Below are 23,734 nucleotides of genomic sequence, written 5' to 3' on the forward strand. Positions count from 1 at the left end.
CAATGTAATACAATTTCTTGAGCTCCTTAGCGGTGTCTTGAAAGCTTTCAAAAAGATCCACCTAAATGCCAGGAAAATGTATCTCTAGGCTGCACTTAAAGGCTGTAAATGAATAAGATACCGTTGTCTATTATTTCTTATTTCTTAAACAAACTAGCAGGATATTCCAGAACACTGCTCATTTTTGATAATGAGCCATTATGATGTGCTTTTTTGTTGAGTAAGTAAATTAGTTATTAGGTCAACACCCATCAATCTCGTCACCGTGAATCTAAGGCAATTCGATTGTTAACTTAAAACAGCACACTAATGAATGTAAGCAAGCACTGCAGTAGGCACATATCATTGTATACAGAACAAAGAAAAGGAGAAAGTCACGAAAAATTTTGTTTCACATACAGCCTAATTCCTAAAAAAAAAGGCTGCACGTCTTCGCATAGATAAAAAAAGAAAGCAAAATGCGCTGCGAGTCTCATAGGCAACGTACCTGGTTTGCAATATTAGCTGGGAACAACAGAAATTGAGTTAAGGACTTCCTACACAAACATCAAAAAAGTGTGTTTCGAAAAAGTAGAGTGAAAAATGCTTGATCGAATATAAGCGTACCTCACCTACACATTTTGGATGATAGATCAAATTTTATATATGAAAGAGGTTACTTTTTTTAACCACCATTCAACTCCTCAAATAGGGAACTTTGTCAAACATGCCTGGAGCGCAACATAAAAGCTCTGACAGAAGCACCAGTAAGTACAGCACAAAAACAGCACAGTTACGCTATACAAATCTGTCTATTTATTCAACTGGCAGGAAGCATCTTATAGGAAACATAATTTGTACTCGCATGAAGTCGAAGACCTCAATAAAGAAAACCTAGCATACTGTCATTAGCAACTTACAGTCAATTAGACTATGATTATTTTAGTATGACTATCATTTTCTCGGCATTATATAATACACCCATATTCGTAATGTCTTCGCTACTATGATAAGTCAAAAGCATGCTTTTCTGTTTTTTGTTTCATAGACCTCCACCGCCCGCACGACTGTAGCGTCTGAAAATGCCTAAAAAAGCTTGAACATGAAAGCAAATAGTTTGCCTTTTTCCACCCCTAGCCTATTTTTATTTGACTAGAGGAAGATTACTGTTAACATTGAAACAATAGATTACATCCCGAGACGGTCCAAAGCCAAACTTTGGTAATTATCCCAGATATTGGTCCAAGGGGATTCAAATTTGAATAGTGAACTTCACTTATAGAAAGCGCTAGATGTGCGTGTAGGGGTTATTTTGCTATATAAGTGAAGAGAATTGCTTATATTAGAATCTGAGTTACGATTTTAAACAAGCTGGTGATATCTGAATTCTGCATCATCGAGATGTTGGTCAGAACAGTTGGAAGAATAAGTAGTATTCCCTTAGGTCTAAGGAAGACCTTTTGAAGTTATGCGCATGACCATATGACAACAGTTATTGTCTGCTCATTTACAAAGCCATTTATAATTAAATGCTTTTTTTAAAAATAAAAAAAAAGAAAATTTTAAATACACTTATATTCTGGCACAGTGTTATGCTTAAGGTGTCCCGAAGCGCTACATCAGTAACTGTTACATTGCATTTTATGGAGAATAAACAACAGGTTAACTACCAAACACGGATAGTTCAAATGTTCGAAGTTTGCTTTCAGATGGGACAGCCATAAGCATGATAGGACCTGATAATATTATATACTTTTAAGCTGTGTGACAATATTTCTAATATGCTAATATATACTTTAGGATTGTTTATGGAAAGTTTAGTTAGGAAGAGGAAACATATCTTTGCGTATACTTACTTGCTTTTAAGAGGTTAAAAAGCTGGTGGGGTTAATATTACAGTTTCTGTAGAAGAGTACTATAACAAGAAGTAGATCCTTTCTTGCAAGGAAGAGAGGTATTCCCGCCTGCAGCCATACACGTGTGACATACATCCATACAAATACACATGCTGATGGATGAAGGGCCATTTGAGATGAATGGGGTTAACGACGAAGTTTACGTAAGTGCGTGGTTGGGAATGTCAAAAGAGGCAGAAGAGACCACAGTTGGTTATGAGTGTGCCATTTTCTGCAAAGGTATTGCAAGTCTGAGACAGAGGGCCGTGATGATACAGCAACGAGCTGAACCGTGACGTCTCAGGTTTATTAAGTTATTGATCGTTAATAATTGTTTGACGTATACTGATAACACACACATTTAATGTTAGCCTTAGCGTTGTTAGTATACAGGTTTAACACTAGTGAAGAGAAGGTGGGAAAAAATATGCGGGCTCATAGCGAACATAAATGAAAAAAAATGTAAATCCATAAAGCTTTTTAATGAACTGTGCAGTTATGATATAAATAATACAGTAGATACTGTCTACCCTTCTATCTTTTGGTTTTATTTAAACTTTGAGCCTATATGCATCTCTTAGTGGTAGTGGATACCCAAAAAACGGCTACAGTATCGCAATTACAATCAGTGAGATTAGTTCAGCATTTTCTAAGAAGTCTGTTTAAAAAGTCTTCTTTACGACTACATTGAGGTGCAACAAATTAGGTGCGTTTCCTTGCTTTACTAATGTAATTGTTAATCTTACATTTGTTGCGCTCAATGATATAGAGCCGGTCGAGATCGAATCCTATAAAAGAACGGAGAGACAGTACGCCACTCACAAGTTAATAAGTTCAGCAATAAATTGAATTGATTTGTTTGGCAAATGTGAGTCGGGTTTTTGTGTGGAGTGCCCTCTTAGAGATTTTCAAGCCAAAATAGTGACATTACTAGTTATATGATCCGATCTTATCCGAGCTTATCTATTGACAACTGGCAATATAATAGCTATAAAAACCCTCACCTCTATGAAGGACCAGATTCTTTGTTATTACATGTAACTGGCATTCGTTTATTTTAATTCTAGGCGCACAAAACCCTTTATAGGTGCAACAATAGAAATACTCAAGCAACTGTACACAACTCTACCGTTCAAACGTAAACAACATGGCTTCATTCAGTATTTTGTTTTTCTTTAATTTCAGTACTCCTCTGTCAACACTTCAGAATGCTTAGGTGCTGCAAACGACGTTTCTTATTATCAAATCACTGGAAGGGTAAATTATATATATAAAGCACTGCAAATGATTCTGTACTCCTGATTGCATCACGTTACACAATCGTTCTAGGAAATACTATGATACATAAATACTATTAACTTTCAAAAAAAAAAGCTTATTGTGGTACTAATGACAGTTTCGAAAATTATTACGGTGCTTTGCTCATGCGGTAGTTGACAATAATTATTGGAACCAGAAACGTGCGAATTGGTTGGCAAATGTAAGGTTTTCGTAAGATATAAGCTACGTAGCAGTTCAGCTGTATACTATACTTTCAGTCGATGCGTCTTTTGCCTTTCGTCTTTGTCCCTCCGATTAGACGACTGCTTGCAGTAAGACCTTGAAGCCAATAGCACGCAATCGAATATTTTAATAGTTTCAGTTTGAAAACAAATTATTTTTTTCAGTTTTTTAAAGCTGCTTTGGTCTAGATGACTTCTCATGAATTTCCCTTTTTATGCACCTTAAGCAGAATAGTATTCCCCTTAAGCAGAATAGTATTCCATATTTATAAAGATGAATAAGATGGTTTAGTAAGTCAAGCCGATGTTCCACGAAGCCGCGATTGAACCCAGTTTGATCCATATATGGCATAATTCGTATGCTTGATGACACAAACCTCGAACATAAGGTTTGCAAATAAAAAAAACAATTAAATGAAAAACAAGTTTGTGCTTTAGTACTTCCCGCATGTTTCTGGAACTCAGTTTCGGAAAACTCGTAAAAAAAGTTTTAAGCCTATAGTTCACTTTTTATATAGTTAACATGAGAATATGATTGTAAATTCATGATGTAAATGTAAGGACGAATGTAAGCGTACACATAAGATTGTATGGCGTTCAATACCTTGTTCTCGTAACCAGACGCCAAGCAGCTGCCACACGAGAGCACCACAAGCGGCCGCAAAGAAACCCCGCCAGTAATTGCGGACCGCAAAAAACACTGATGTTACCTCGATACTGAATAAGACACCTGAAAATGGTAGAATATAACAATTTTCGACCATCACATGAAATGAAATTATAATTAACTCTGCACAGTTAATATATTTTCGTAAAATAAAATTTGTGATCAATGTGTAATGATATGACTATGAATCCAATAAAACTGTGTGAAGCATAGTAATTTTCGTTAGCACCAATTCAGACAAAGCGAAATCAGGGTTCCTTTTGATGAAACCTACAGCGGGTGCTATGTACGGAACTATTTACAATATATTGCAGTATTCTGATTGCTATTCAGACGGGATCCATCAACAACAGTCGTGAGCCTAACAAAAATAATAAATGTAGGCGCCAAAATCGTATTGTATGTCAATATGAGGCACCTCCATGTACATGTGTCGTCTATTAAAGTGCTTCGTATGAGCTACATGAATTACAATCGTAGTCATGCAAACCTTTGTTAGACGCTTTGTTCACGGTTACAAAACGTCCGATATTCTTATAAAGTTGGACTTAATATAACAAACAGTATAACATTAGTTACATGAACGTCAGAGGTAGATTCGGTGGAACCACGATCATCATATCTTCAATGGATACTCCTATTAGAATTACCCTATTTCCAAAATAGTATTCATATTTCTTTTTGTTTGAGCAGGTAAAGTCGCACTTACTACACTTATTAAATAATTGATTGTGCATATCCCGTCACTACTTTTCTACTCTATTCATAGTCCCTTACGATTGTTCTCCGCTGAAGGGATTAACTGAAGGCTTACAGAGTTCGAGTTCATTTGCATGAACTTTGCATGGACCCATATGCAAAAAAAACTTTTTATCAACACCGTCAAAAAGTAATTCACCTTGAGGTCAGTTGCTCGCTGAAATTCTATCAGTTAAAATTGTAAGGGCAACTCTATATTATTAGGTTGCAAAGAAAATGTTCGTAACAGTTGTTAATAACGTAGTGTTTTTTCTGTACTAATATACTTATTGAACATCAATTGTTGTCCACGACTTATATACCGTTCGAAAACATTTTTCCCGCTCTATCTCTGTGGGCTTTGGCGGTGTCGTGTTGTAACTGCAACTTCAGTACCATAGAACTCTTCAAAGATGGGTGTTTCAGGTAAAAAAAAAATACATATTCAGCACTTTTTGCACTGTGCAATTGATCGAGAACAAAACGCTACCAAAAGAGCCCGAGATAGTTGCCTGGTATATGGTAACGACGTTATGGCTGAAATAAATGCTCAAGAGTAATTTTATTGAGCCCGAAAATGGTACTTGGGGCCTGGAAAATGCCTCCCGCTTTGGCCGACCGTCTGGGCTTGATGACAACCACTGAAGCCACTTTGGAAAGAAATATAACCGACAAACAACCCGAGAATTGGCCAAAAGATTGGCTACAACCACACGACCGTTGTTAGCCACCTTAAGGCCTATGAAGTTATTCAGGAATGCTTGGCGACCTCTTGAATTTCCTGACTCCGGGAAAGCATTATGGCCGTTCAACATCTCGCCCGGTATCAAACGTTCCACGGCCGCGATGATCGATTTTATACAGATATCTCACTAGCAGTGAGAAACGGTGCCTGTATGTCGACATGAACTACAGACCGAAATGAGTCTAGTAGAGGAGCTGAGGTCCAGGGTTCACCCATATCTTTAACCAAAAAAAAAAAGGTATGGCTTGCGTTTAGTGCGATTGCAAAAACCTGATTCACTGGGAATTGCTTTCTAAATGTTTTAAGTCAAGCACTTTGTTAGGCAGAAGTTATTTTCTGCAAATCATATAGTTTACTGGCCGAATTGCACCGAGTCAACAAGGCAATTCAAGAAAACAAATTCGGCAAACGAGGTCAGACAATCTTGTTTCATGACAACGCGAAATCACACACGGAAAACATACCCGAACCTACCTTCCTGGACATCGAATGGGGCGTTTTGTTGCACCCTATTTCGATTTTCCCAGATCTTGCGACGTATTTTCACCTTTTTCGTTTGTTGGACAATCACCTTTGTGATCTTACTTTGAACACAGATCAACAACTCAAAAAGGCAGTTGAAGAATTTCGAAATGAAACTCGCCGCGGAGATACATCATTTGGTGGTAAGATGAGAGAGAAAGTCGTAATACAGTCGTAAACAAAATAATCTATTATCACAAACAAAAAATGTGTTACTTTCTATTCAGTAAAAAGAGCGCGAGAACTTCTACTTTAATACAGCAATGCTAAAGTATGTAGGCTACACATACTAGATTTATTTTTAGGTTCTGCTTTCAACAAACTATGAAAGAAAACCACTGCTTTTACATTTTTTTTATTAAACGCCTTTAGAGAATCAGTGTATAATCAGCGTAAAACCAGCCTTTGAAGTAGAGTCATACTTCCACATTAGACCAAAATGTGACGACATGCTTCTTTGACAAGCAGTGCAAATACATGGAGCTTAAACTAACAAATAATTTATGAGCAATTGTGATAGAAAGAGCATGTAAAAATGTGCACTAAAGAAAATAGTGCTTTCTTAAACGCGGGAATGCTTCCGCGGTCAGATACCAAAATATTATATGTTAAGCCTCCTAGACCAGTGCTTTGAATGCCTATATTGTTAAAGTTGTAATTGTAACCTGAAATACAACACTTTACCATGACATTATACTTATTGAAGAACTCTTACTTAAGCTTAGACTTAGTTTACACTTAGAAGCCTTAAGGCCTTCAATAAGAAGGTACACTGAAGAATATAGTGTATAAGGTTTAGTATTACACTTCAAATTACCACACCTAAAACAAATCGCACCAACTTCATTTGTTTCATGTCAACATGGAAACCGTGTTGACATGAACATGCCGAAAAAGCACTCGAAGAAACCATGTTTACATTAATATGTAACAATCGATGCGTCAAATGGCCAGCATTGTCTCAGACCGCAGTGGATAAGCAGAATGCGCCTTTAAACGAATTGTTATCTTAGAATTTCTCGGGTGGACTGATTTGACGCACTTACCTCCGAGCGGAGCAGCAAATGTGCACGCAACACCAACGGCGCAGGCTGCTGCTAACATTTCACTCGTCCGGGACTCGTTCTGCAATCGTTTTACAATAAACATTGTAAGATATATAAAATATGATGTTAAAAACTGCCTTGGAAATAAATACGTAAAAATGTTGATTTTAAGATATAGAAACTTGGGTAGTGAAGTAAGCTGAAACAGCAGATAACATAGATAGCTTACTACAAGTACCCATGATTCGCTAAGGACGCTGTATGCCTTACCATATAATGTGTGAACTATATACAATGATGTACAATATATATTGGTTTGGTACCGCTATTTTTTGTAACATAGATTGCTTTTATCTCATTCATGAAAGTATTTCAATACACATGGGATTCTGAGCTTATTGCTGTGATCGTGAGCTTGTTTATATAGTAAGAGCTCCGTATTTGGTCGAAAGGTCAAATGGTGATTAGTTTTTGTTTAAGAGACACAGTATCTGCTGTACTTTCCTCGTTTGTTGCTAATTATGTTATAATGCATATTGTACATAAGCATATTTTCATTCTTTATGGAAAAAGGTTGTTAATTCAAGTCTGACATGGTGTTCATAAATAGAGTTCAGAACTGACGCTAATCAAGGGACGCTGCCTCTTCCTGACTCTACCGTTTGAAACTAATTCTAAACCCAGATTTTTAATCTAGCCGTTTATTCCATGCATACTTAAACGATATTTGCTTCTGGTTTCTGTTGTACATTTTTATGACGGGTTGTGTATTGTCTTCAAAACGCGACATTGTTCTTCAAGCTTTCGGTGCGCAAAGGGATATTGGTAGGTCTAAACTCATTAAATTATTGCTTATATAAAAAATTCCGGTAATAAGAAATTCTTGGGTGATCACTGGCAAACAATCCCAAGAATGCAAAAGATCAAAGAGGTCAAAATGTCTGGAGGATGCACAAAACTGGAAGTTAATATTTTCTGCTCCCAACTGACTGTCACTTTCTCTATGAAAAAAATCCAGATGCATCAGGTGTGTTTTTTTTTGGACGATTCTCTAACCCCTTAAATCCAAATCCTACCAAGAATGTTTAAGTTTCTCTAATGTAAATTCTTCTTTTTCTAGAAGCGGCACAAAAAACTGAGAATGACATCGAGCATCGATATCTGGCAAAAAAAGATGCTTTTAATATTGCTGAACGCTTGTCAAACTTGTAAAGGTTAAATAATAGCTGACGAGAAACAACCCATTAAAGCGCGTCTCAGTTAGGTGTAGTACTTTGTATTTTCTGAAAAAACCTACATAATATCTTTTCGCCTTCTTCTTAGTCGGCCCTTTCGTAGGCAAACCGGCATTGGTCAGCAACTTTGTAGGCACGTAAATACTATAAATAAATCCTTTAGATCAACAAATTTACTGTTTTCCATCTATAAAGTTTTCGTCTGTGCTTTTTTATTCCCATTATAATAATAGTCATGAAACAGATTTAATTTTAGACTGTTTTTTTTCAGGCCTTCGTCCGTTTCGCCTTTTCTTTGTGTTGTTTGAAATTTAGATACGGAATGTCTTTTTGACTTTCCTTCTTTCTTCTTTGTTTGAATGACAATATGTTACCATTACTTCGGTCTTCTATAATTTCTACAGATCTGTTGCGTAGCACTCACTTATGTGTAATTGAAGCAAAGCTCTTTTAACTGTAAATATGTACCCACCCATGCTTTGCGTTTCAGTGCTACTTTTATATCTCAAATAACTAATTTTCATCATAGGCTAATAACATATTACATTACTGGTTTATCAATTTCATTAACGGTCTGTCTCATTACCGAAGATTTTACTTGGTACTGCGGACTACTGCCTTCTTATGCTTCGCACGTTGAGGTTATACAGGAAGACCGATTTCACCCCTGTGTGAGTCTTTCCCTTCTTGCAGTGTCACACAACCTTATAGTAGCAGTTCGCACAGTTAGGGCGTTAGAACAATGGATATTTCCTCAACAAATTGGATATCTGTAGGGCTGTAAATAACTGACATGTTTTTAATTACCTCGTAGATGCCTTTGAACGAATAGATGATTTTAGATAGTACAGTTGCAATGAGCGACGATATGTGGACGAAAGGCCCTTCCTTTCCTAAAGGCAGCCCGCTGCCTAACGTACACGTTAATCCAATCACCTATGAAAAAGCCCGTTTGTTAGCTTAAAACTCCGTAAACAGTTTCAAATCCTACGTATGTATGAAACACGCTACGTTTAGGGCCCGAGAGAGTTTGTTGGAAATAAAAATGAAATTTACACCATAATAATACAAGTAAATTATTAAATAACAAATTGCAAACTGGACGGTATTTCCGTCTCACTCGTTTGCAGTTTACAGAACCTAGAAGTAATGGTAAAAATGATACTATCATATTGTTCCCAGGCTTGGTACTTAGGATAATTTGGCTGTAAAAAGATTGCAGACTAAGTTTTTACGGTAGGGTGTACATGATGTGAGTGACTAATGCACACCTCTGAGCACATTGCCACGATAACGTGGACGTGTGGCCTCTGCTGGTTCAAAGTGTAGCGTCAGCAAATGTTTACTGTGTTATATAGCCACTATGCGCCACAAATCTGTTGGGGAAACTCCCGATAAGTCGAACAAAATCCAGGCCCGCTTTTTCCTAGCGAGTAGCTCTTCTAGGAAAGGTTTATCTAATAAGTTTTTTTAATTAGTTGTTGTTCGTTTTTTATCTTTGAAACTTAAATAATCACACATGTTTAAACCTCTTAGTTGTATCCTGTATTTGATCGATACACTTGATGAATGAAAATTATATGGTCGAATTGTTCATATTAATAATTTTCTTACTCGAGCAATTGATTTAAGCGATCGTTTTTCGTTAAAGAGCAGTCCCGTAGCCTCACACTTAAAAAGTTTTCACTGCCAGTTGTACTCAGTTTACAAATTATACAGATTAGCTTAATGTTAGTTGATAGGTAAATTACCTGTTACTACATATTCGTCAAAACACATATATTTGTTTATACTTCTATATATTTTGCAACGCAGGTAACATGTTGTCTATAATATTAAGCGAAAAAAGGTTAGTATGCAAGATTGTGTATGCGTGACAGTAGTTTTACCGGTATGTATAATAAATTATTAATGGTTACTTTGTTCAATTTAATGAGATATTATATTTGAGAAACAGTAGATTGGAGACCACCATCTGCACAGTACACATAGGAATTAAATCAACTCACCTTTGCGACGAGTGTTTGGAATGTAAGATACTCTTTGAGAACAACGCCTCGGAGGATAGTTTTCATCTCTGGAATGCCCGACCCTTAAATAGAGAATTTGGTTGATAAATAAAAGCCAAGGGAAAATTCAAAAATCTTATTCTGAAACTCTGATCTCCGACAACTCGACACATTTCTGTTGTGATGTTTTAAAATTACTATGAAAATAAAAAATCAACAGAAAAAATCCTTAAGCGTGGGAATCAAAGATGTATAAGTTCATAATTAAAATAATCAGTTGATGCCAAAACACGCAGTTTAGACACATGTTTTATTTTATCATTTGGATGCCCATTGTGCTAAATTGAATTAAGGACTTTACCTATTTAGAGTATGTAAAAGTCGCGCCACACAAACTCTACAAAAAAGCTATTGCGGCAAAAGCGATGATCGTATATGTGCTATGATAGTTAGAACGTAATAATCACTTACCAATTGCCTGTGGCGCTACTGTATGGGCAAATCCACATGAGAACAGGATAAGTAGAACAGGAAAGAAAACCCACGCAATATATTTTAACGCCAGATGAGAAGCCAGGTCGTGATATAGCCATTGACGAGCTAATCAATGAATGGAACCGATTATTATCGTTATGGCTTTGAAATAAATGAATAATAAAATGGCATTGGTATTCTGTAGGTATCTTTTGCTTTATCCTCTTAACTAGGGTACACAGATCCGTAAATTAAGTAATTGTATTGATCGGTATATATACCCTTATTCTGATATAATAGTGAAGTTCCTTTTGATTCTGAACTTCAAACTGTTCTCTATAGCAGTGTTTTAAATAAGATGAGTTTCGATCGCGAACAATGTAATTAGAAAATAAAAAGCGATTGCTATATAAACTTGATAATTGTAGTAGTGCTTTAGTGGAAAGTGTAACCATTTCCGAGCTCCACTAAAAACCGTACTATACCAGTTGGTTATTCAACTGGCAATGACAGAAGTTTTAACATGACCCAATTTAGCATACATAGTAACCTGAAACAAATACCCTAGTATTAATTAATAGCTTAGTGATACTTTATAAGACGACCTTTAAGCTTCACAGAATCTCAGGGCTTCGACTAAAATACAGCTATATATTTGTGATGTGAGCTGTAATTTTACGCTTTCTTTTAAGAATGCTTTTTTTAAAAAATTGGCATATTGTTAGTAGACACACACTGTAGAAATAACATATGGATATGAAATATACTTCTTAAAAATGTCTGTATTCCAAAGTCCATTGCGAATGAGATGAGCGATGAGATGACACCAAGCAGAAGAAGGAAAAACCAGTCTTCGCCACCAATCTTCGAGAAAGTACTGTTCCAACATCGTGATAGAAAATCTGGAAATATGAACGAGAAAATACATCTCGTAGTGAAATTTGAAAATGAATGTTCACTTTTTGGGTCCATTTGGACGTTATATAGCTCTCAGTCCGCATAATTTGCCATGTAGAAGTTCACGGTGGCATGGAATTCTTTACTCCTTATTTCTGAATAGATTTCTTTACTGAAATTAGAAAGAACAATGGAGCTAATTTATATATGTATGTATATATTTTCTTGTAGCATCCACTGTACCAAGGATACAACTTTTTTGATAAATCCTGTTACAGTTCTAGCAGAATGGCTTTCTGGGTTTTTGCTGTTTTTTTCTGAGCCGGTTTCTTCTGCCTAAAATTCGATTTGTTGCACGAGCCGGTTAGACTCCTTAGGCCAATCTAACTACAGCGTGAGCCTAAGTGTCGGCATCAGGGCGCAGGCACCAAAAATGTAAGAAACGGAAACGTCCAGTCCAATAACATACCGTCTGGCTTTTGCAACTGTTGTGAAAATCAAAATTTTGAGATAGGGAACGACAAAATGAATAAGTTTGAATGCGGTAGCCCGACAAATAAGAGCATAGTATTTCAGGATGCTGAGATTAACCTTTTGTTCCGTCCGCCACCTTTAACTTATACCCATTGCCTAAATTTTTCGTGAAAGATTTGGATGTAGCCAAACTTTTAGTCCACATTTTCTTCACTAAAATGATCTTTCTCGATGTTCCGTCGAAGTTTATGAGCGACCCCAAGCAGTTTAAAAAAGCGACTTACGGTATGGATACAGCTGCTTTGTCATTTTATATCCTTGTAACAGACCGACACTCATCCCTTGGCGTTTTCTTTTTTTATTTTCAAGCATCAATAAAAGAGTTTCAGATACTTCGATCGATGCTTCATCAATGCCCTAAAGCCTCGAACAGTACAGAAAGTATGCCATACATAGAAGTGGCAAAAGTTTTTCTCTTTATCTGAAGTGTGCTTAACTTTTGAGGAAGATTTATTTTGCCATTAAAAGTAATCTACTTTCCTTGTCGCGATACCCTCCACCGTTCAGATTAGTGAATCGGCCACAGAAAAAGGCATTCATCGACTTGGTTTCGAACTTCAGCCCTTACTGCTAATAGCTTATTTTCCGATGCTACTACTATATGTATAATAAATTCTGCATGGATCTGAGCAGGTGGTAACATGATAGAGCAAGCTTTTAAGACCAAACGGACTTCCGTAACTAAGGTATGGGCTGTCGTGCTCTCTTGCAATGAAAGTACTTCCGATTCAGTGACCATTATCGTTATTTAGAGAACTACTTTTGCTGGATTATTCTTTTAATTGATCTTAATAACGTGCATTTCTGTCTAACCCTTTCATACTACTTTGATGCGACGAAAAATAACCGAATTAACCGCTAATGGCATAAAATTATCCAAAAAATTACTTCCTTTTTAATTTATGGATTCCATCAATATCATTCGGACACCAACATGAATATAAAAACCAAAGAGCTCAGCCAAGGATTTCCCTATGCCATGAGCGCTGTCTCCTTGGTCCTTGCTGTAATCAATTCTGTACCTGCATCTAAACCAACGCATGCCGCAGTTGATGCAAATTTTCCAAAGTTCTAAGAACAAGTCTAAAAATGAATTGATGATTCATTCAGAAGACATATTTTTTTATTGACAAATTTATTTTCGATTACGGAAGTAGAAAAAATCTGTGACTTCCCGGATCAAATACTTTTGACTGGATGTTCAGTCTAGTTTTGCAAATGATAGGTCAAGAGATTCTAAAACAGTATTTTAACTGGTCTTCTCATCGTTGGATAAAGCCGTTTAAAATGAAGAGTGAACACGGAAAACAATTTTAAGCATCCTTTTCATTTGCAACCATGGGTTTGCAGCAGATTCCCGTTCTAGCCATTTGATTTGAATATATATAATTGAGCGCTTTTATTTGAAGAATTGATTTAAGTCAGACTTATCAAGTTAAAAATAGGCTCGCAAATAAAACAAAGTGACGCGTCATTCGAAGCAGTATTCGAACCGTAAGAATATCTTTTTTTAACCTGTAAACCTGAGAAAACGCACCTAGCGTACACGTTTCAAGCTTTTTGGCAAACTTCTTATTGAACAGGATTACCAATCAACCTGAGAATCAGTTGAACAAATCTCGACGTTTTAAAGATGTGTAGAACTGTCTTTTTACTGTTAATTTACTAATATTTAATAGTTCGTCTAACAAAGTTGCTTATAACAAGCCATCGAATCTGGTAGCTCTAGGTAGTTACGGTTTCACGTTTCGATTAAATGACCTGCTGTAAAAATGCTATTTACATTTTCTCCTGTGGAAATTAGTAAAAATGAAATTTTTCCATTTTTAACCTTAATGTAGACTTTCGCATGGTAAAACGTTTCAGTACTTTTTGAGCACGTTCGCAGCAAATACTTGAAACGAGTTTCAAGTATTTGCTGCGAACTTGCGAGTTTCAAAGAGTAAAGGAATAGCTCAAGCAATACTATTAATTATTGTTAACTTTACAAATTTCTGAAACATAACTTTGTGATCTAAGTTTAATCTTCCATATGCTTGAGTATAGAAATAACGCATTTAGAAATGGAGTAATAGACAAATTGTACTTATCATGTAAACAATTTATTTCTTTAGCTGTAGCACGCGCTAACGATCAGGATATTTTTTCGATAGTTCAAAGATCATTTTACTATCTTACTACGACCAAAAGTTACGTCAAGTATAAAATGGTTGGTGCAACAATCTGCGCTGTCAAACCGAACGTAAAGCAGTATCAGGCGTACCGTGAAAAGTTTGGTATAATTTCGATGTATAATATTACAGCAGAATTTTGTATTTTACTACACCAAATAATAGAAAGCAGTTGGTTCAATGATTTCATTATATATCTGCAACACTTTCCCAATGGAGAACCTGAGTATAGAAATGCGCAAACTTTTTTTGTAAGAGTTGTTGACGGTACTTACTGAAACACTTGCGCTGACACTCGCTGGTGTAGGGTTTTAAATCTTTATTAGAAAGTCTTTCCTCAGTCTTGCGTAACTTCTCTAGATTTTTTAACCTTAGAGCTTCCGATCTCGCAAACTGACCTAAATCTTCCTTATATTGTCCAAACATCTGGAAGAAAAGAAGAAATGTAACCTAATTGATTAACTACAATTTCATATGCATAAAACTGTCCTTGTTTTTATTCATGCCGTTTTTCATGCTAGTTCCCATTGCAGATTACATTCACACAATAAAAGGAAGCACATGTATGAAGAAATTCACTAGCCGAATCTTATGAATCATAAAGAAAACACTGAAGTGTGACATTCCAGGCTGTTCCGGGGTTGCTCCTGTAGATTTCTCTTACTTGAAATATTTTAGCTACGTTTCCCTCCGCTCACGCTTGAAAGTACAATTTTCAGGCTATTGGTTTGTTATTATACATCTCTCTGTCTGTTATTGTACAGTGTTGACACGTACAATCAACAGCAAGTAAATGATAACTAACATTTAAATACGAACTTTTAGGGACTTAATAATAACCATAACCTATAAATTCAAAAAAACTCAGTCTTAATATTTAGTGTTAATTAACGTGTACCAAGTTTCCTTCTTACCAAGAGCTTGCAATTACTTTACAGATGGTCCGGCGAAATGGACATCTTTTTTGCGCCTAGCACAAAACACTGCTATATGGTAAACCTTATTTACGTTCTAAAACATCCTAATTGTATATATAATAAGAATTAACGCATACTAACTCAGAGGAAGGCTTTTATATATTCTAATGTAACTTTTTACGTATTTTTTTCTCTTGTATGTATTACTTGGAGTGAGAAAAGCAGGAACGGTCCCTAGACAGGTATCTTAGTAGAACACGGACTTTGCTTCAATTCACATCTAGCCTTTTCTATCCGGACTAAATTTATTCTAAATTGTCCTCTTTTTCTCACATTCTCAAAGATTGTAAACTTCGGGCACTAAACATTCACTAATGACTTAAATGTTTCTTCTTTAATCTACAAATAACTTTTTAGTAGAAACCGTACGTTAAGCGATATTAATAAATGTGTACTTTTTAAACGGTTCATTAAATACGTTGAATATAAAGCTCTGCAGCGAATTAAACTTTGGGTTCTTATCAGGTCATAAGTAGCAAAATGCATGTGCTCCCCTCCATAAATCAAGGACTCTATTCTAGAACCAAGAATAGAAAATGAACGCATAATAGCCATGACAAACAGTCTGCCAAAATGTGCCTCCATTTGAGGACTCTTTTTATATTTCCTTAACAGGCTAAGACAGTTTCATATTAGCGGCCAGCCGTTTGAAGGAATATCTGATAGCCTATGTACCGAACGTATAACACGAAAAGCAGGCAAACATGCGCAGCGTCCAGCTGGTATATATTGATACTGAGTCCTAGCGGGCTTCTTCCGGAACTGAAGCTAGCATGTGTATTTCGCATAAATAACACTGTTGTAGTATAACCTAGTTCAGAGTGACAACTTTCCATGCCGATAAGTCGTTAGAGTACACTGTGTCCACTTTGTCGACGGATTTTGAATTTACGATCAACTATTTTTCTATATTTATGCCGACTAAGGGTAAACGTAAAATGAAATGTTATAAAAAAAAACGCCACCTAATGCCAAGAAAGCCGTACGGTCTTCTTCTAAGATTTAGCTTCACCTACAGTCAATCGGCTTCTGACTTGGCCTATTTGTGCAGCCATGATATTCAGTAATACTTTTATGTGTCGTCTTATGAATTCTGTTAAAGACCAGTTAGCCAGTGGAATAAGGAAACAACACATAGATACAAAGTATGCTTGTGTATGTTTTTAACATGATTTTTAATTCCATTCGGATGTATGCGGAAGGATCGGTAAATGAAGGTATTTGACGAACAAGTCAATATATATCATCCTTTCCGAATGCCAGATGTAGAACTCCACTTAGATCAAAAAAGGATTTTGGCATAGATTACGCCTCCAAAGGTAAGCCAAATACATTGAGCGGGCTCAACGATTTGGAAGATCTTCGGTGTTTCTTCGAAATTTTTATCACCCGTATTCTACTGAACTGAACCATGGATCCTTGTAGGTAAAAATAAAGCCAAATGTAAAAGAACCTCATTATACTGAAATCTCTTAGTTACACCGATGTTTTATGTAAAGGAAAACCCCTGTTACGGGGTATGAATTAAGGGGAATGTTACAATGACTACAACAAAAATCCCCAGTTATTCTGAAATATCCATGATAAGTGAAGAACACTGCTGAGGGTTACGCAAGCTATCTTTTTCAGCTAAGTAACCATTACAACCCGTAAGCATGAAATCCGTATCTGAAATATGATTATAATATACGACTATTTCATAACTTTCAATAATAATAATAAGAAAGGCTGTTCATGAATTGTTTGTCCTAAGCTCAAAAGTGCAACAAACCAGGTGATAATCACCTTTACGAGAGTATCATAGAGAACAATTATATTAGATATTATTATTTAGCTACACGTAGAAATTGATACATTGTTGGGTAGGGATTCAAAAGCTATACGGAAGCAATGTTTTGTGCAAAACACGAGCTTTGCTAACATCTCAACTACGTTATTGGTCATACTGTACATTAATTCGAAAGAAACAACAAAGTAGGGAATGCTCGTGGTGTATACTAACTACGATTTGTCACAGCCAAGAAAAGATGTTTACAGTTATGTGTCATGTCGACTAATCCGTTTTCTAAATTTGGCAGAAGCAGGGTAAGAAAATGTGCAAGTCTTAGAACAATCTATTTCTCTCTCTCTCTCTTTCTATATATATATATAAACAAGCTGATATTGCTTTGTCAGTTGGCAAAACCAAGCACTCCAAAGGTCTGTTAGATTCTTAAAGTTACTTATAATATTTTAGTTCATTACAGGTCAGTAACGCTTATCATGTTACGATTTCGTGATTCATGTCGACATGTTCTTTAGCGTCGAGTAAAAGTTGTGTTACACATCCTTGTTTAAACTTTCATTTAACGCTAAGTCCTCACTGTCCGTTTTACTGCTTTTACCGATTCCCTCGGCTCCATGGATCTGCTAACGTGAATTACTGGCATGGACGGTGTCCATGCCGCGACTGTAAACTTCAGGACCATCCCCTTGACGCTTGAATGAACCCTGTGACAAATTGCAAAGACCAAAGTTTCTGCTGGCCGCAGGAGTACTGGATGCACGCGACTTCGACCAATCTAGGCCAAGCTCGTGCTCGCAGTATAGTAACCGTGGGTCGCCAGCGATAACTGACTAATTAATGGTTTCTCCCGCAAAAGCTACGTTTATGCTGTGGTTCATGCTAAATGGTACCAATATAACATAATCCTTATAATATCATCAACTGGCTTAAGAAGTAAAGTTCTAGCCAGGTGTGTCCATAAAGCGAAATTCCGTACTTGTAAACGTGCAGTTCCAACAAAGATGATTAGCTCGGGGTACACTTCGTTATGGTGGTTTTTCGTGGTTAACTCGTTAACCAGCGCTCGCCTAAACTGAACAAATCTTATAGATGTTTCGTTTTCTCACTCTTTTCATTGGAGCTACTGACGGAACATCGAAGCGAGCTGGCTTTCTGCAACCTTAAATGTTAGTATAATCTCGTGTAGAAGACATATCCGTTTGTCGCATTCGGATCGTAATAGACATGCACAGCTTTTTGTAAAAATCCCGTACCCACAAATCTGATCGCTTGCCACCTTCGTTTCATGGTCAGGTGTTTAGATTTTTTGACTTGCCTTTCCAACCGGGCTCTGGTAAATATCAATTTCGACAGCTCAATCTCAGGAAATCGATAACTTAAGTGTCGCGCCCATGTAACTAGCTATTTAAGAACGCCACACGACGAAGCGGATTGGTTTACTTTCTAGGCTGGCCTTTTGAAAGTTTCGCTTTACTCCTCCATAGCTGTAGAGGTGCATTAATACGATATGTCAAACATCTCATTGGCCTAATTGGACAATACGCAAGTTATCGAATTGGGATATATTTTGCATTGTCGAATCTTTAAGCAGGCTGTTAGTTATGCTAGAAATCTGCAGACAGATCTAACGGGACGTAATGTTAAAAACCCTAATATTGCTTATTACAATGTGATTTTATTTTTCCTTGGATTTGTTATGTGCAGATGTTGGTGATATAATATCACATATCAAATTCTGTCAAGCTTAAGCACCGGTTAATCAAACATTTACACTGAAATACATTATTTACAACTAGGCTTTATGAATAAAAATATATTATTGTAACAGACAATAATAGAACAAAACTTAATAATCCGTGAATATTTTTGGATGCGTGAATTGTATGTATAACAGGTATTACAATAATTCACAACAACAATAACAAATCATACAGCAACAGACATAAATACAAAAATGATTCTCGGCGACCCACCAAAGGATTGTCAAAAAGGTTTCCACACTGACCGTACATTTTTTTTATAAATACTCATGCTTTATGTAAAGATACGTGGGGAAGTCAATCAATTATGCGACGATTATGGTGCGTTACTGTTGTACTAATGACTATACTTTATCTTATCTTAGACTTATTTAGGCAAACAAAAGTTTGCACACTTCAATTGTTGACAAGCCTTACTCTCAAGTCATTTGATCTGGCAATAAACAATGCACGCAATTTATCTGGTTCTTAAAGCAGACTGCATGAATATTACCGTATTATACAAAAAGCATCCTAGCAGTCATAAAGACCAAAGTTTACGGTGTATATTGTGCATAGATTGTGCCGAAAGTGGAGATAGTTATAGCATATTATTAAAAAATATTTCTAATGAGTTTTTTGCTACGTGGTTATAATCAAAGTTCTCCAGTTTTTGCCCGGAGAGGAAATTAAATACAACGAGTTCTCATTGGCAGGTCATTAACGGGTAGGCCCTTGCTAAATACGCCCCTGAAAAGGTTTATAAAGCAATTGCCGCCATAGGAAGGTTTACGCACAAGATATGCGGGTCTTATGAGGAGCGTCTTAGCAAGCGTTGCGCAGTCCGTAACATTCTAGGCTTTATGAAGTAAAGCTATGAAAAACAATATAAATACAGTACAGCTGCAAATGATACTGAAAATATCCGGTACCTTCAAACAACTTCAATAGCCATTACTATTCATTGAAACCTTGCAGAGGAGAAAGTGAAATCAGGCTTAAGGAGAACACTTTAGAGTAGAAGGAGTTCTGGGCTAACACATCAAATTAAACAGGCTCATAGCGCAAGGTTTAGAAAATATACTCGGCTGGTACATTAGATGACATACTCAGGTATCACTCTACACAGTTCAAATGCTAACATGGCATGGTTTTAACGCTACTAGTAGAAGATAATCAGAGTAAACGATAAACCAATATGGACAATATTCTACAGCGATGCAAAGAACAAAATCCTTTAGACTTTTTGGATACGACCTTTAAAAAGACTTTTAGCTATCAACAGTGCAGTAGATTAAAAGGTCCTCCAGAGCAAAGAATGGTTTACAAAAATGTCAGAGTTCAACGGAAACTACCAGCTAATACACTCCTTTATTATAAAGGTGCTCAGCTAAAAAACACCCATATAGATATGACGAGAAGCAACACAGCCATTATGGCCACAGGCGTAAACCCAGCGTCCTAACCTAATCGGCAAAGAGAAGCCATATTTTTAATTATTATCAAATAGGCAAAAGGACCGACTCATTTGGTTTTCCAATACTCTTTGCACTACAATGTATTTATTTTAGCAGAAAAACTAGTCGGTAACCATTTTGGACAAAATCATCTTTCCAACCGAGGTGTGGGGTTCCACACCACCTGATTAAATATGCCAAATGTTGATAAAACATTTACGTCGTTTCTGCCGCTAGTGACTTTCAAAAATATTTTAAAAAATGTTAAAATTAAGGGAAGGGCGAAAACAAGTTTATGATTTTTATCTATTCATGTTCATTCAACTACCGTCTGTACTTTCTAACTGGATTAATTAGGTATAGAAATATAGGCAGCAAAGCTACTACTGTACTATTTGATTACCCATTCACAGTTATAAGAACTCTTTTTGTCAGCGCTTAATAAGGGACTAGCAATACACCATAACAGCACTAAAGTTACAGTTTGTTAAGACTGTCTTTGAATGAGTCCATAGGATGGGTTGTTGAGAACCTGTGACTGGCCATATGATTCTGGCCTTGCGGATATGTTTCGAATCTAGTTGGAAAAATACGTTTTATATGGAAACCAAGTAACCTCGTTTGACGGGACTAAAAATTGTCCCAATGATAAGAACACCATCGTGCTCGTTTCAAACGCAAATAAATGACAACGGCATAGTTCGAGCTGTAACGATTTTGAGTTGAACACAAACTTGCAGAGCCAACAATCTTCTAAATAACTCTGTCCTCCAGGGGTACTAATGGTCGCTATCCATTGAATAGAACGATGGCCTTCTACGGCAATTATTTTCAACATCTTTGTGGCTTTTCTAATTCGAAGGCTGGACTGGCTGCCAGGCAAGCATTCATGTATCAATGATTCTTGACGAACATCCGGTCCGATCGCTAAATTGATGAACAAAGTCGTAAAGAATTGATACGCTAAGGCACTCAGATTAAAAAAAGTCAGTGTTCGGTTGGGTCACTATGTAACATTCTAACTTCTACTACAAGTATCCAATGGCTAACTGAATCATAACTGAATTTATGATACCGGGAGATGTTGATGGAGGTCTAAAAAAAATCTGAGAAACAACATTCGTAACTGTCAACCCCTTTTTTTATTTACACAACGAGTTTCGAATCACCACATGTATAGAACCTTGTGCTGCTAATACTACTATTAAGTAACAATATACCACATTTGTATATTACCAGTTGCTGAAAATTCATTACATTACTGAACCTTGTTACACACAACGTGAATGAACCACTTTCTGATAAACAAAGACTGATTATAAAGTACAGAACGTCAATGTCCATATTGGAAAGAATGGATCGTGTTTAATGGTCAATCGAAACGATCCCTATAGCGCAACGGATAACAAGTTTTTGCGAAAATAATTTAGTTTTTCAGCGAAAAAAGAGCAATCGTCATAAAAATATGTTCGCAAACTAAGCTAACGTTGTACATAAACAGGATGTCCCTTTTGTTAGAAATCAAAGATTATTTATTATATTACTGCTGATTGACAACTGCAATTGACTATAGCTGCTCTTAAACAAACATCCTTCAGGAGAGATCTTAAGAATTAATATAATTGAGTGGACAACAAGGATGTATTTTTTTTCTCGAGTAAATAGTAACGAGCTAAGAGATATTAAAATTATTGTTGAGAAGATAATGATATTACGATAATGATGGTTATGTCATTGGAAACAGAAGAAACGCTTGAAGCTTCGTTAACACATTTTAGAAAAATTTGTGGAAGGTTCCTTAGAGCACTTTAGCCAGTCTTCCACTAAAATCATCATTAAATTCATGGACTTGCTAATGACAAAGCATTTGGCTCGAAAGTTGACCGTACGAGGGATTGGCTAGAAGGGACATAACCGACGGTCTTTAAACTACTGTGATAACCACTGCAGGTGTTATTTTGGTATTCCTAAATAGAATAGAAATTACAGACAAGATACTGAATGATCCTTTCAACCAAACAGTGCAGAATCGAGTTGCACTCGGTAAAGCTTTGTTTCTATTATTTATCGGTCTCTGTATCTTGTTGCTTGAGAGATGATGCAGACTGAACATAAGTTTGCTGGGTTCCCTATCGTTAAATAAAAACTACCTACATAAAAAGCTTTTGATATTTATGCTTACTATGTCAATAGATTCAACGAGGTTAACCTTGGCCTATCCAATCGAAATCTATGGACATAGTAAGCATGAATATCAAAAGCTTTTTTATGCAAGTAGTTTTTATTTAACTACAGGGAATCCAGCAAACGTATGTTTAGTCTGCATTATCTCTCAAGCATCCAGATACAGAGACCAATCCACCTTCCCTAATCCACATCTCATTAAATAATACCTCTGTATAATCAAAGTTCACATTTCTACTATTTTATGTAAGCAAACAAACAATAACTTTTCTGTTAAGTCAGACAGATTTGCCTCCTCTTGAACGGTACCAATAAAAATAACAAAATAAATAAAGGCAGCACCGTAGAAACTGTAATCTACAAAGAGCGTACCTGAACCAAAGATAGCTTTTAAACCGAATTGGAATAGCAAAAATATAATTGCAGTTCTTCGAGTTAATATACTTAGATTTCAGTGCATTTTTTGAGGTGGTGATAACTTGGAAAATTGTATTACCTATCTTCTTCATTTTCTAAAGTTTATCACTTTCTGGTTTCTAGTATCTATTTATATGCAGAATTGTCTCGGGCTATACTTCATTCTTAAGACAGCTTGGGTGATACTCAACAAAATATCGGTAGAAAGGCTGTTCAAATATGTAACGATATTATTAATGCTGTGCAAAGCTTGTCCCTGACCTAACGACGAATGTGTGCTTGGCTTGACCTGAAAATGATCCTGGTACATTTATGGAACTATAAGATGACAAATTAAGCATAATACCAGGTACAAATAAATAGAACTCTCTGTGAAAGTCTTGAACTTGAAACTGAATGAAGAACTGCAGTTTTTTTTTTTTTAATGAGGTACTCATATCCAAAGAGGCACAGAATTTACAGTATTTTTTAATTTGATAAAACGAGTTCTCGTTCATTGTATGCTTCAGATGTATATTGTATGACTGCATCTGGCACGTATAATAGTTACGCCAGAGTTACCAGACACACTAAATAGCTTCAGCTTGTTTCATTCTAATCAAATTGCAATTAGATATCAAAAAATCAAGAAATAATTTAAAAAAAAATAGATTTTGGTTTAAAGTTACAGATAAATCAAAACATTGCACCGGGAGTAAAAGAAAAAAGTTTTACAAAAACATATGCACACAAAGTATTTCTAGAAAATTAACCATTTGTG

The 23,734-nt window shown here is 36.2% G+C and overlaps 1 protein-coding gene and 1 long non-coding RNA gene across 6 annotated transcripts in view; one reads left to right on the top strand and one right to left on the bottom strand.

The window, feature by feature from the left end:
* Window positions 1-3,406, top strand: part of LOC147753084 (uncharacterized) — a 12,304-nt gene extending 8,898 nt beyond the window's left edge. Inside the window, exon 3 of the long non-coding RNA XR_015312286.1 lies at window positions 3,060-3,406. This is a non-coding gene — a long non-coding RNA (uncharacterized LOC147753084). The remainder of the gene's footprint in view (window positions 1-3,059) is intronic.
* The window catches only part of ClC-a (chloride channel protein 2), a 68,650-nt gene that overhangs the window by 15,167 nt on the left and 29,749 nt on the right, over window positions 1-23,734 (bottom strand). For all 5 annotated transcript variants that reach the window (XM_086969577.1, XM_022838335.2, XM_022838332.2 and 2 more), the window contains 7 exons: window positions 14,690-14,840; window positions 11,580-11,714; window positions 10,810-10,938; window positions 10,339-10,421; window positions 9,137-9,265; window positions 7,095-7,173; window positions 3,981-4,106 (listed from right to left, as the gene is read on the bottom strand). In XM_086969577.1, coding sequence (XP_086825703.1) covers window positions 3,981-4,106; window positions 7,095-7,173; window positions 9,137-9,265; window positions 10,339-10,421; window positions 10,810-10,938; window positions 11,580-11,714; window positions 14,690-14,840 — 832 coding nt within the window. The remainder of the gene's footprint in view (window positions 1-3,980; window positions 4,107-7,094; window positions 7,174-9,136; window positions 9,266-10,338; window positions 10,422-10,809; window positions 10,939-11,579; window positions 11,715-14,689; window positions 14,841-23,734) is intronic.

The sequence above is a fragment of the Varroa jacobsoni genome, unplaced genomic scaffold (genome assembly GCF_002532875.2).
Source record: "Varroa jacobsoni isolate VJ856 unplaced genomic scaffold, vjacob_1.0 scaffold_759, whole genome shotgun sequence".
NCBI lineage: Eukaryota > Metazoa > Arthropoda > Arachnida > Mesostigmata > Varroidae > Varroa > Varroa jacobsoni.